The sequence below is a fragment of the Merops nubicus genome, unplaced genomic scaffold (assembly GCF_000691845.1).
Source record: "Merops nubicus isolate BGI_N331 unplaced genomic scaffold, ASM69184v1 scaffold3646, whole genome shotgun sequence".
NCBI classification, from domain to species: Eukaryota; Metazoa; Chordata; class Aves; order Coraciiformes; family Meropidae; genus Merops; species Merops nubicus.
Genome location: NW_008612753.1, coordinates 45,412 through 58,121, shown reverse-complemented (window position 1 = coordinate 58,121; position 12,710 = coordinate 45,412). Strand labels below are relative to the sequence as shown.

General features: G+C 36.9%; 1 protein-coding gene across 1 annotated transcript in view; it reads right to left on the bottom strand.

Moving 5' to 3' along the window:
- Positions 1-626: 626 nt before the first annotated feature.
- Positions 627-12,710, bottom strand: part of AHR (aryl hydrocarbon receptor) — a 50,279-nt gene continuing 38,195 nt past the window's right edge. Inside the window, exons 5-10 of the mRNA XM_008941626.1 lie at positions 10,894-11,024; positions 9,830-10,032; positions 7,988-8,097; positions 6,680-6,821; positions 5,051-6,314; positions 627-1,185 (exon numbers count right to left, since the gene is read on the bottom strand). Of these exons, the coding sequence (XP_008939874.1) occupies positions 1,030-1,185; positions 5,051-6,314; positions 6,680-6,821; positions 7,988-8,097; positions 9,830-10,032; positions 10,894-11,024 (2,006 nt within the window). The 3' untranslated portion in view covers positions 627-1,029. The remainder of the gene's footprint in view (positions 1,186-5,050; positions 6,315-6,679; positions 6,822-7,987; positions 8,098-9,829; positions 10,033-10,893; positions 11,025-12,710) is intronic.

Genomic DNA, 12,710 nt, shown 5'->3' with positions numbered 1-12,710 from the left:
TTTCTAAAGAACATTATGAGCATTTTAACACAAGATAAGGCACATGTTTTTCAGCATTAATAATCTAAAACTAATCCTGAGGATCTGCTCCTCCCCTCATCAAAATCTGCTTTTTTAATATACCCTGTATTACCTGAAAAAAGCAGAAAAGCAGTACAGAATAAACCCAAACTCTTCAGCTTAACTAAATTCAGAACATTAATAACGCCTGATAATGGTGTAACAAATCCACAGATAAACAAATTATTCTTTAAACAAATTATCATTGGGGGGAGGTGGGGGGATGGATACAGACAGTAGCACTGTAGATGTCAGGTAAAAGTTTACATAATATGGATGACATTTATAGTGAATTTTGATAAAATAAGCTCCCATCAGAAACAAGGTAGCTAAATTGTGAGGCACTTAAGGTTGACAAGAAAAGGAGGAATGCAAGGGGTCTGTTTCATAGAAAACCTGAAGTTGCATATCATATCCTTGTATTAAGCCTTCTATTAAAGTGCTAGAAATGGAAACTTAAACCAAAAATATTTAAATATAAAATAAGTGATTAAAGAGCTTGCTATGCATTAAAATTAAGTGCTTTTAATTCTCATGAATTCAGAGGTTTTTACTAGGTTTTAAAAATAAATTCTGGAAATAATCCACATGTGAAATCATCTTCCTTGTGCCATTGATGCTATTTGTAAAGTGCCCCATTATTTCCTAAACAACAAAACCATTTGCCTTATCTTATGTTGTATAACGTGACATAGTCTGTAGTACGTTTGAAATCCATACTGCAACAACACAGTCAATCTGACACAAAACAGTACATGTATACTTTTAGTCAGAAGTTTTAATTCCACCTGTCACCCTCAAAAGCCAGGTCTTGGATTACATATCCACCAGTATATAGTGCAACCAACCTCATACTCTCAAAACACAGTTTAGCTGTTCAAGTCCAATGCTCAGAGATAGATTTATCAAGCTCTTCCTCAGCACAGCCTGACGCCCAGACAAAATCACAGATGGAGCTCTGGATCCGAATCACATAAATCCACTAGATGCCAAATCTGAGAAGGATCTGGGTTCTGTTGGATGATGAAGAGGCTGAAGATGTGTGGCAGTCTGTGCATTACTGATCACATCTAACTGAGAGGGGTATGCTTCATTTACATTTCCTCCATTGAAACTGTTTTGGAACTGGCAGGGGGGGAAAAAAAAAAAAAAAAAAAAAAAGGTGATTATGGGAAACCAGTTTATTTACAAGTTTTTAAAAAGCCTTCTAAAAACACAGATTGGATGAAACCACCGTAAACCACAATGAATATCTGTAAAACTTCTTTTTACAAAAAAAAAAATAAAAAATTATGAATGATAAGAAGTTAATTGGCATTTAAGTAGGGTCTAAATCATCTGTGAAACTTACCCACGTTGAAGTCAGTGGGAGTAAAGAAACATCGCTGTTATCTAAAGCATAACACAGTTCCCATTTGTAGAAAGTACATTCTGACTGAGTACTCCTAATTTCCACATCCAGCTGTTACATTTTAAAAGCAACCTATTTACAAGTTTTAACGTTCGCAATGGGATCCAGACTTCACAGCTCTTACAGGAATGTACATGCAGTCCTATTAGTAAGCTGAAGTGTACTGCATCCAATCCACAAGCTGAGCTGTCACAGGGTGAGCGTTTTTGACAAATGGTCTTCATATTGACAATGCCAAGTAGGAGCAATGAATGGCTTTCATCAGTCCTGACATAATTGTTCATAGGATTATTTTAATCATTTGATATAATGCTTCCTGTCATACTATGGAAAAGCCACTTTATCTACAAAATACTCCATTCAGTCATGCAAAGAAAATACAACAAAGTATTTTAAACATTTCCACCATCTCTTTGTGAGTAGCTTATATTGTAAGTACTCATTCATTCAAGAGTTGTCCTCAAAAATGTATTACACTTTCATTCATTCATCTATCAAAATATGCTGGGTTTTGAAACCTTTTTTTTTCCTTCTGTGCAAACATTGAAACTTGACTGCATACAGTTCTCAACATGACTATAGCCATGTGAATTATGTTTTTAATCAAAGTTGCCATACTTTCAAAGACAGCTACAATAACATAAGCCAGGATTACTTCTGACAGAAGCAGATTATTTCCATGCTCTTCATTAACAAGATGAGTACACTTGTTAAAATTTCCAAAAGAGTTCTCAACACCAAATCTAGTACTTAACAAGGTTTCTCCTGATTAATAAGGAATATCAACCTTAAACAAGCAATGAAATTATCTAAATCCTTCCTGCCCTTCTCTGTCACTAAAAGTGTTTTGAGACTACATTGGCTATGATCCTACTGCAGTTACAAGTTATTCAGAAGGTCAAGGCAGATGACCAGCACAGACCCTTCCGGCTTTTCACACAGAAATCAATGGGAGTTAGAAGGCTGAGGACAGGACAGCAACCATGGCTGGCACAGAGACGTAGGTCCTGCCTCCAGACTCCAACAGCTGATAGGGATGTCAGTGTGCTAAATCCAGCCACAAAGACTGCCCTACTTTGGTTTGGCTGCGTGAATGCAGGCTCAGACAGTAGTATCCTATCTGCTTAATCGCATCCTTACTCAAGTTAGCAATTAGTCATAAAATCAAGCCTTAAGTTTATTATCATATCAGTGATACAGTCTCCCTATTTACAATAAATAAGTGTATATCATTTGCCATCGTGGCTTGGGCAGAGATGAGATTTTACAAGATCAACTGCAGAAGCTATAACTTCAAACTTACTAGTTTCTGTGGGTTCGTGTATTTTAAAGTTCTTAATTCTTCTGATATCAGACTAAATACAATCTCTCTGTAACATAAGCATATATAAACATAGGCTTATCTTTCCCTGGAGCAATAACATTTCTAGGTAAAAAAAATGTTACTATATTAAAACATTTCTCAACATAACTTTGATTTACACAGAGCCTTACTTTGCCCTCAATCTATAAAAATGTTAATTGGCAGATGTAACTACAGGTCAAAACAGTACAGTCTAATACAACAGAATTTTTTTTTTTCCCATGTAATGTGTATATAGCAGTATGGGCTGCAAAAGTCAATGCTATTTGGTCTAGGAATAAGCTGTCTCTTCCCACCCCCCACTGCACTCCAGCTGGCTACCTACGATCACTTTTACAAAAGGGGTTGGGGGAATTATCCTTCCTTATCTCAAGAAGTGTGCTCCTCTTTTAAGCTTATTTGGACAAATGTTCAGCAGTTCTCTTCAGAAGTAAACAGGAGCTAACGTGCAAAAGAGTAAAATTAGGTCTTCACCAGGCTTCTGCGTATGCAATGCTATCCAGATACACACAGCACAGGCACACCACAGCAAGGAGGGCTGAATTTGCCTCTGAACAACTTAAGCAAGGGCAACCTCTCATTTTTATGACAAAAAAGCTAAACCAAAAATTTTTTCAGCACAGAATTCTAGCAGACATGAAGTAATGGAAGGATTCATTTATTGCATTCAGAGATGTAGTCTTAGTCAATCTTTTTACAGATAGATAGGAGTGAAAAGTAAGCAAGACTGTAACAAAGGGTCTGTAACAAACATAATTAAGGCAGCAAACCAACAAAATAATCTACAAAACAGCCATTAAAAAGAAATAGAATTGCTTATACACTGGTTGTTCAAAACTGATGCACCACTCCAGTGTAGCTTTTATGAAAAGAACAATTATATACTATTATAGGGACGAACTTGGATGACCCTGGAACTGCTCTGCAACTCCATTATCAAGCACTCTGAAGGAATAACACTGGCCACAGCCAGGCAACATACAGCCAAGCGCTGTGGAAGCTTCCACACTGTAGTTTGCCAAAGTCACTTTGAACTATTTCATCCCTTGGGCACTCGGGCAGAAGCTCTTCATCCTGCTAAACTGTCCCACATCTTAGATAAATTTCTGCAATTTTATAATGATATTTTTTCCCCCACTAGTGAAGCAGTTTTTAAAATGGTGTGTTTTGTACTTGTATGAAGCATACCAAAAAGCTGTGTATATTCCATTTGCATTCCTCACCTCTGCCTTATGTTGGTTAAATGCCAATTAATACTTTAATTCTGTAAATGCTTATGCATGTGCAAAGCATCAGTACTTTCGAACATTAACTCATTGAGGGAAAAAATGCAGCTCTGTACTTAGCAGCATTAACAGAAATAAACGGTACAATTTAAAGTACTTCAACAAAGGTTATTCAGAATCAGAAACCGCCTTGGTAATTGAATTTTTCTACTTCTAAGTTAATTTTACCTATGAAAAACCGTGCTTAAAACTAGTCTGTGCTACAACCAGGCTCCTCTCGTCTATGGCTTTTATTGTGCATTCTCCTTTGCACCATGTGAGAAAGGTCCAACTTATCTACTGTGAATATAATTTTTTCCTGCTCTTTTGTTTCAGCAGACAATTAGGCAGCAGCTTGAGGAACAAGATGATTTTCACTTACAGCAATATATAAAAATATTTTTGCAGTATCATTGTCTGTAAAAATGCAATAGTTCATAATATTTCATGCTATTTATGTGATATTATGATACTTTAAGCAATTCTAACATCAAAGAATCTGAGGAGGTAGGGAACACTAGCATTTTAAAAAACAAGTTTTTTCTCGATCCTTGAACATATTTCACAAAAATGAATGTGCCAGACAATATGACTGACATCATTCCACTCTAAGAAAGTTATACAAGCAAATTCCAAGCTTTTGACTGATCTGCTTCTCCTTCACTCCTACTGGGATAATTACTGGTAGGTACAACACACTAGTTCACTCACTCTCACTTTAATACTGCCAAAGAGAGCTACCAGGCTGGGGATGTGTGTAAGTAAACACTTGACTAAATGCAACTCTCTTCAATGTAATGGACAAATAAAGCAAGGACAGTCACACACCGCTAAGCCACAGGTGTCAAACTTGGTAATTTGATTATGGCAAGCTCTGCATCCTGGTAGCCAGCTAAAAGAAATCAAAATTCAAAATGCAAGCAAAGTAGCAACACATGCTGTTTACCTTACCTTGTTCGACAATGTTTGTTGACTTGACATCACAGGATCATATTGCATTTGATCCACACAGCTGGGTTGGGCTTCCTGTGTGCACTGGTACATAGAAACAGCACCTGCATAACATGTCTGAGGAGTTACCATAACTGACTCTGAGCTTGTCCCACACTCATGATTTTCAGGGACTTGCTGCAAACAACTCAGAAAATCCTCCAAGTTGGAAGAAGCAGAATAGGTTGACCTGTCAAAACCTGCTACAGGGAAATCCATTTGAGCAAAATTAGAGAGCTGTGGCATCATTGCTGTGGGCTGCTTGTAAGGAATAAACTCTTGCCTACATGCATAAGGGGAAGAGTTTACTTCTGATTTGTAAGAGAACTCAGATGCAGTGGCATGCATGCCAGGGAATACATATTGCTGAGGCAGCTGCTGCGAGCAGCTAAGAGGCATGCTGGTGTCAGAGCTCCAATCTGTGAACATCCCATTCACTTGCATATGTCTCATCTTTTGACAGAGCTGCTGTTGCTGTTGCTGCTGCTCCATGAGCTGTTTCTGGTGCTGATGGAGCTGATGTGGATCTAACTCTTGCTGTACCAAGCAACCTTCATGCTGGACCAGGGGCTGCTGCTGGTTACAGCCTGAATATAAGAAGTCAGACTTATTTAAGGAATCCTGAACGTAAGTCAGAATTTCATCAGTTATGTCGATGTCCCCAATATCATCCATACCAGATAATTCAGTTTTAAAAAACTCCTCATCCTGCCGAATACACTTTAGATCTTCAAAGTCAATACCCAGGTTTTTCATGATGCTGTACAAATCACTGGTTTTGTTATCTTGAAAGAGTGCTGCACTGTCTTCAGGAAGAGGAACAGTACTGTCCTGGGAACACTCCATTAGCTCCCTTTTGAGAACGTTGTGATTTCCAGCAGGTAGGAGATTATCTGTCCAGCTGCTGCCAAGAACATCACCCAGTTCATCCCTGCTGTCTGCAAAGAAGTTCCGCTCAAAGGAAAGTTTATGTGATGCTGGGGGACAGAGATACACAGACTCATCTTGCCTTAACATGGCACCTAGGAGAGAGTTTGGATCCACTGAATCATTGGGTAGCGTTGCTTTGGCTCCTTTTCCTGTCGTGCTTTTATTCTTCAGCTGGGAGGGATCCATAAGGCTTGACATCGGGAAAGATACCTCATATAAGACAGCTTCACCAGTGGCAAACATGAAGGGCAACTTCATATTACGTTTCCGTAGGTGTTCTGCTCCTTCTTCATCTCTGAAAACAGACCACACATATAGCATAGTACTGCAGTACTGAACAGTTTCTGTAATCTTTTTAAAAAATTAATTCCAAGGGACAAAATGAACTATTCTACTTGCAGGCATTTTTCAAATTCCTACCTATTCCAGCTCAGCTTGGCCAAGTTAAGCCAAGAGGCAGATCATGAAGTAAAGCACTGACTGTACTACCACCTTAACAGTACATTTGTAATTAATCTGGAGAGCACACACCATTTTCTGCACATTACGAGCTGAAAGGAATACAAGCAAGCCTTGTTCCATTTGTTATGTTTTTCTTGGCAGAGCAAGTAAATGAATACTTCAAAACTGAAATATGTGCTTTATGCAAGGATGACTTACGTGAGAGGTCTCTGTGTGGCAATGATGTAATCTGGTCTTCCATTTTTGTAGACAAGTCGTGCATTTGCCTGTACCCAGGCCCATCGGTTTTCTTTGGTTAGAAGCCTAAATACAGTCATTCCACTCTCACCTGTCTTCATCACTAGAGTTAAAGAATAAGCACACCGTTTACTGTCCAGTGAACAAAACCATGAAAAACTGGCATGTCATGAAAGTAATCCCATTCGTAGAGCAATTTTTACAAATTTCATGTCCTCAATCACTCATTTCTGTGTGGCACTAATGTATTCCTAGTGAAACAGGATGATGGATCACTTTAAGATATCTACTTTAATTTACTGGTACAATAAAAGCCAAAACTGTAAGTGGCTGTAAGATACCCACTACAGATTTGCAATATCCTATACAGAACTTCATCCATTATTTCTGCAATAACAGAAATTTATACATACCAAAAGACTAAATCTCTCTTACATCTGAAAAGTGACTATTACTTAAGAAAGAAAACATATTAGCTATGAATCCAATTCTTTCTCATTTTGACTGGTTAATTTAGAGGTACTTCGGAGCACTATGACTTCACTAGCAATGGTTGATAAACATTTTTTCATTGAACACTGCTGAAAATTCTGCTTAATATGGGTTGAGAACTACTGAGAGGGTAATTTTTTAATTGTATATAAAGGGGTAAAAGAAAAAAAACTGTTTTCTAAAAACAGTTTTCAGTAGAAAAGCAACAAAACATCCTGAAGGTGTTTCTGTAACTTCTAAAGACAAATATGTTACAGCTAACAGAAGAAATACAGTCCACTAAATAGTTACATATCAGGTAGCTGATACTTATTTACTTAGCTTAAAACATCATACTTCTCTCCTTAAGTTGTTACCTAAATCAAATCAAGCTGCCAAGAATCAAAACCAGAAATGTACAGGACACTAGCATGCTAAGTCAGAAATTAATTTCCGTTAAAAATATAACAGATCCCAAAAGAAAATGCTTTATTTCACTTCTTAAAAGGAAAGCTATCTTTGAAATCGTCCTTTTGCCCAAAGGAAGTTGTTGAAATAGCAGAAGCTGAGTTGAGCAGAGAGGGAAGTGAGGAGAGCAAGACATGATAGAAACTAGAATATAGAACTTAAAAGGGTCTAGGTAGGAATTATAAGATTTACGGGGAAGGAAATATCACATGAAATGAACAGTGTTCTTTTGTTAACAACCATTTTTTCAAAAAATTGTATTTCATAGTGTTTTTCCATTATGGACATAATCCATGCGTTGATTTTTCAGTCTCAGGGAACGAAGCTTACTGCGGACATGATTCTCAGCACAATAAAGCATGTCAGCTGCATGAATAAACTGGTATCCTGTTCCTCTCATACACAGCTCTGCTTCAGTGTATCCTAGGACAATCTTTCCTCTGGAAGGTAAAAACAAAGAAGTGTAACGCTTCTAATGAACCAACGCACAGAATCAATGACAAGCACATTAATTATAGCTTAAATATTTCAGGTGCTAATGACACTTTGTTGCAATACCAATTTTATGTGGAAGCATGACAGTTCTAATAAAAAAAATAGTTAATGAATCAAAATTTTTATTAGTCCCCCAAATTGCCTTTAGTGACAAGGAACAAGTTCACAAAATTATTAGATTAAAAACCCCAAAAAGAGTATGTCTACAGTTCAGTTTGAGTCCTATTTCCAAACTTTTGAGCATATTCTCTTATAACAGGCATCTCCCATTTGTTTGAATTAAAGACTGCTTAGCCTTATTTCACAGCATTTTACCTACAGGAGAATTACCTAGATGTAGAATTAACTGGGAGCTTACGTTTAGTTGCCTAAAACTTCTGACCTAAATTAGTGTTTTTAGTAGCTTAAATTTAAAAATGGTGGTCTATCTCAGAACTACATCCCTTTTGCTACTGAGTGGGTTGGGATGCCTGTGCTTGCATTTAAGCTTTGTAAGATATGCTTCAGAGGAGCACTGGGAATAGAGCCATATTTGACACTGGCAGCTAAAATTAGAATATTGGAGGTCAGGGAGATGAAGAACTTAATAGAATTTGTATGAGCATTATGAGATACACGATAGAATAAAATAGTCAAAAAGCAACTGAAACAGGATTTGGAACAAAGAAATGGAGATCCAAAGATAAGTGGGGGTGGGAGGGCAGAAAAAGGAAAAAGTAGAAATGGGGAACAAGGGAACAACATATGCAGAAGTGTAAAATGTGACAAAAATTGAAGGTTTCAAGTGAAGTATAATAAAAAACTCCATTTTGTTAACATGTTAATTAACATGTTAACACATTTAACATGTTAATGTGTTAACATTTTGTTAACTTTAACTTATATCAGCTTATAGAACCCAAGAAAAACATTTTGGTTTATCAGTAGACAGCATATTGAGCAATTTGACTCTACATTACCCTATAAGTGGGCATGGAAATCCAGGAGAGATTCCACTGAAAATGGGTATGAAAGCTGAAGGCCCTATCAGTCAAAAATCAGAGGGAGGGGAGAAGGAAGGATGGACATGTGGGGCATTTCTTTCAATAAGCATCTTCATGGGCTTCTTGGCATATTGATGCACAGTTCCGTTATATTGATCTAGTACTGCAATAGTGTTTCCGGGTTTTATATAGGGAAAAGAATGGTTTGGAAATCAGTGAAAGTCATAGTATAAAAATAGACTTAATTTGCTTATTTTTAAGTGATTAAGTAACAGGTACATCGTATTTTACATTTATTTGAACTGAAGGAGAAAATACACATGTAGAACATGTAGAAAGTGTTCTATCTATTCTAAAATAAAATTTCAACCAGATTTAAACATTAAATTTTTCTTCTTCTGCAACTGATAAGTAATCTTTTTTGGTTGGTTAGTTTCGTTTTGGGAAGTTTTTTTGGTTGTTTTTTTTTTTTATTACTGAGAGTTAGAAAGCAACATGCCCTTTCTAGGCAGTACATGATGACAATCCCATTTCTCTTTACTTACTAGCAGAGCTGAAGACAAAATTCATAACAGTTCCTAAACAATCATCAGTATTAACTGACACACCAGCCAGCTTTATATTTCAAATAGATATTTGAAACTTATCTCATCAGCAAATTATTAGAGTATTATGCAGAATAAATTACACATACTTTGCATCACAGCCAGTAGGTGTGAAATCCAGCTTGTGTTTAGTTCTGAAGATGAAGTTTTTGGTTCGTATCTCAAGGATAGATGGTGGCTGAAGAGGTGTAGCTACTGCAAACAGAGCTAGCTGAGGAGACAAAGTAGCACCATCCTTCCCTTTCTTGTTTTGTCCATGGAGAAACTTTAGTCGTCCTTGAAAATTCATAGCCTTAGGATGAGGAAAAAAGTAATTGTTATACACTGGAGATATTTAAGAGTAACATAGTTCTGTTATGTAAAATTTATTTTTTTTAAACACCCATCAGATTCAAGCTTTGTAGCACAGAATACACAAAAGTTAGCAAACAAGAACACAATACTGTTGTTATGCCCTGAGTGTTTCACTTATACTAATAAACTCATATGACATCTACTAATAAACTCACTAGAAAAAAAAAAAACTAAAATAACTTGTAATAACAAATGCCAAATAAATCTAATATTCTAATGAACATGGCATTATACATACAATTAACATACAATTATTTCTCTTGCATTTCTGTCATTCATTAGTATAAAGCATTCAAATGTGAACTACTTCAAACCCATATATACACAACTCTATTTGTAAGAAGCCACCTAGAAGGTGATAAAACCATTTATTTTAAAATATACAGCACTGACAGAAAAAAAAACCCCATATTTTAAAGAGCACGCACAGATTTTCCCAGGTAAGGCAAAACTATGGTTCTGTTAGTTATGACTTACTGCATCTCAAGATATCCAACAGAGAACAATCTTTGTAATGCATTTTTAATCTGCAAATCAAGGTACTTCACAAAAGCAGATGTTTATTTGTATTTCACTGAGGAAACCGAGCCATGAGAAATGATAGAACTTGCACCTGGGTTGTAACAACATGTTGAAGGGGACACATTTAGTGTCACTAACTGAAACAATACTGCTTCAAGTAGCTCAGATATCTGTTGAGACTCAACAAGCAAAGCAGGCTGCTGTACATATTGTAAGGATAATGCAGACTTCCAACCTGCAAGCATATGTGGAAGTTTTTACATAACTCCATACTCACCAGGAACCCAGATGAATTATCCAGCAGGCATCGTAACCTGCAGATGAAATTCCTTTCCATAAAGGAAGAATTCTCTGGAGGAAGTTGGTCTGGGTTATAATAGGTTGCTGGCTGTGAAAAGCCATTATCTCCTACAGGAAAGGATTATTTATAAGTATTATTTTTAGAAGAACAACTAGTGAAGGCTATCTATAACAAATCATCTTCCGTCTCATAAACAAAGTGTTAGGTCATGACCCGAGCAAGAACAATATAAACTGGAAATGTCCTCAGAATCTATATACTGATTATAGGACTAGGTTAAGTACCAGTTGTCTGATAGGTTTATGGTTTACGAGCCATGGTATTTGAAAACTGCATGCAATTTATTTTGTTTTAAGTGGTGCTTTTTGGGGGTTTGCTTTAGTTTTTTGTTTGTTTGTTTGTTTGGGGTTTTTTTTTTTTGTTTTTTAAATTTATTCATTATGTTTGTTAACAGTCTAGATTCTGAATGAGCTCCTGAGAGCTGAATTCTCAGCAGAGAACACCCCCACATTTCTGCAAGGGCAGAATCTGCAAAAGGCAGAGTAACCAGTATCGTATCAAACTGTGAAACCTACTTTCCAGATAGGTGAAAGCTGTAGCAACAAATAAAAAGAATCATCTTTAGCAAACCACCATAATAAAACAATGCGAGTCCTTTCTCTAATGGATGCAATACTCCCTACTAAATAGTGAAAATACTTCTGGGCTGTGTTGATCAAACATATACCAAACAAATTACCCCTCCAGAAGAACCTGAAGCACTTGTTTTATGGTTTTGTTTGTTTAAATGTTTGTTAAAAAAAAGTCTCAAACCCAGGACTGACAACTAGGATAAGCGATGTGATATTCTTCTGCCATTTCAAGACAAGCATTTGCTGCTAATTGGCATTTAGAAAACAGACTTAAACATTTGGAATAAAGTAAAACCAGAAGGTAAATCAATAAACTTCTGATAGAATACATATGTTCTGCATGAGACGACAGAGATATGCAGCCCATCTACTCACAGCAAATGTAGCAAAGTGATCTTGTTTGTAATACATAAAAACCCACACACTGCTCATTCCCTAGGAATTCATACATGCAAAAAAAGAAAAAAATAGCCTGAAATGTTGGTTTAGACTGCTAAATACTCTGGAATTTTAAAAAATAGTCTATATACTCTGAGAGAACTGATTCGCACGTATACCCAGAACAGTAATACAGATCTTGGGAAAGGACCTTCCAGACTTGGAGATAAAGTCACGAGAAGCATGTCACTTCACACACTACATTATGTTCTCGAGAACATGATTTTGTCTCTTGGGCAAGTCAAAAAAACTTCCAGATAGGCTAGGGTGCCTATCTGTTAAGTCCTCCAACACAGGTACATCTTCTGGCTGAGGAGTGTGGCTCTAGTGTACAATAAGCAGTTGCAAGGCATCCTGCTGACGTGCTTGGCACTGGCAGGCACCCCTGTCAGCACTTCTGCCACAGGAGCAACTCAGTCTTGTTGTTTCGATAAATTCAGAGCAGGAATTTGACCATGGTATCTCACCTGCAAAGAGTCTTACAGAACGTCTGCAACACTTGGAGTGAAACTACTGGTTAACACCACAGGAAACACTTCACCTCATGAAGCCCACACGAGGTCTCATCAATGCCATGTGGAGAACATGCTGTGCATTAAATCCTTTTTTTTAATCTTTAAGCTCAAAGCCATATATGGTTATGTAGCAAGCAAACTCTAAAAGATAATCCAGACTTATGGCTCCAAAGCAGACATCTGGGACTGAAAAAATCAGTTTGCAGAC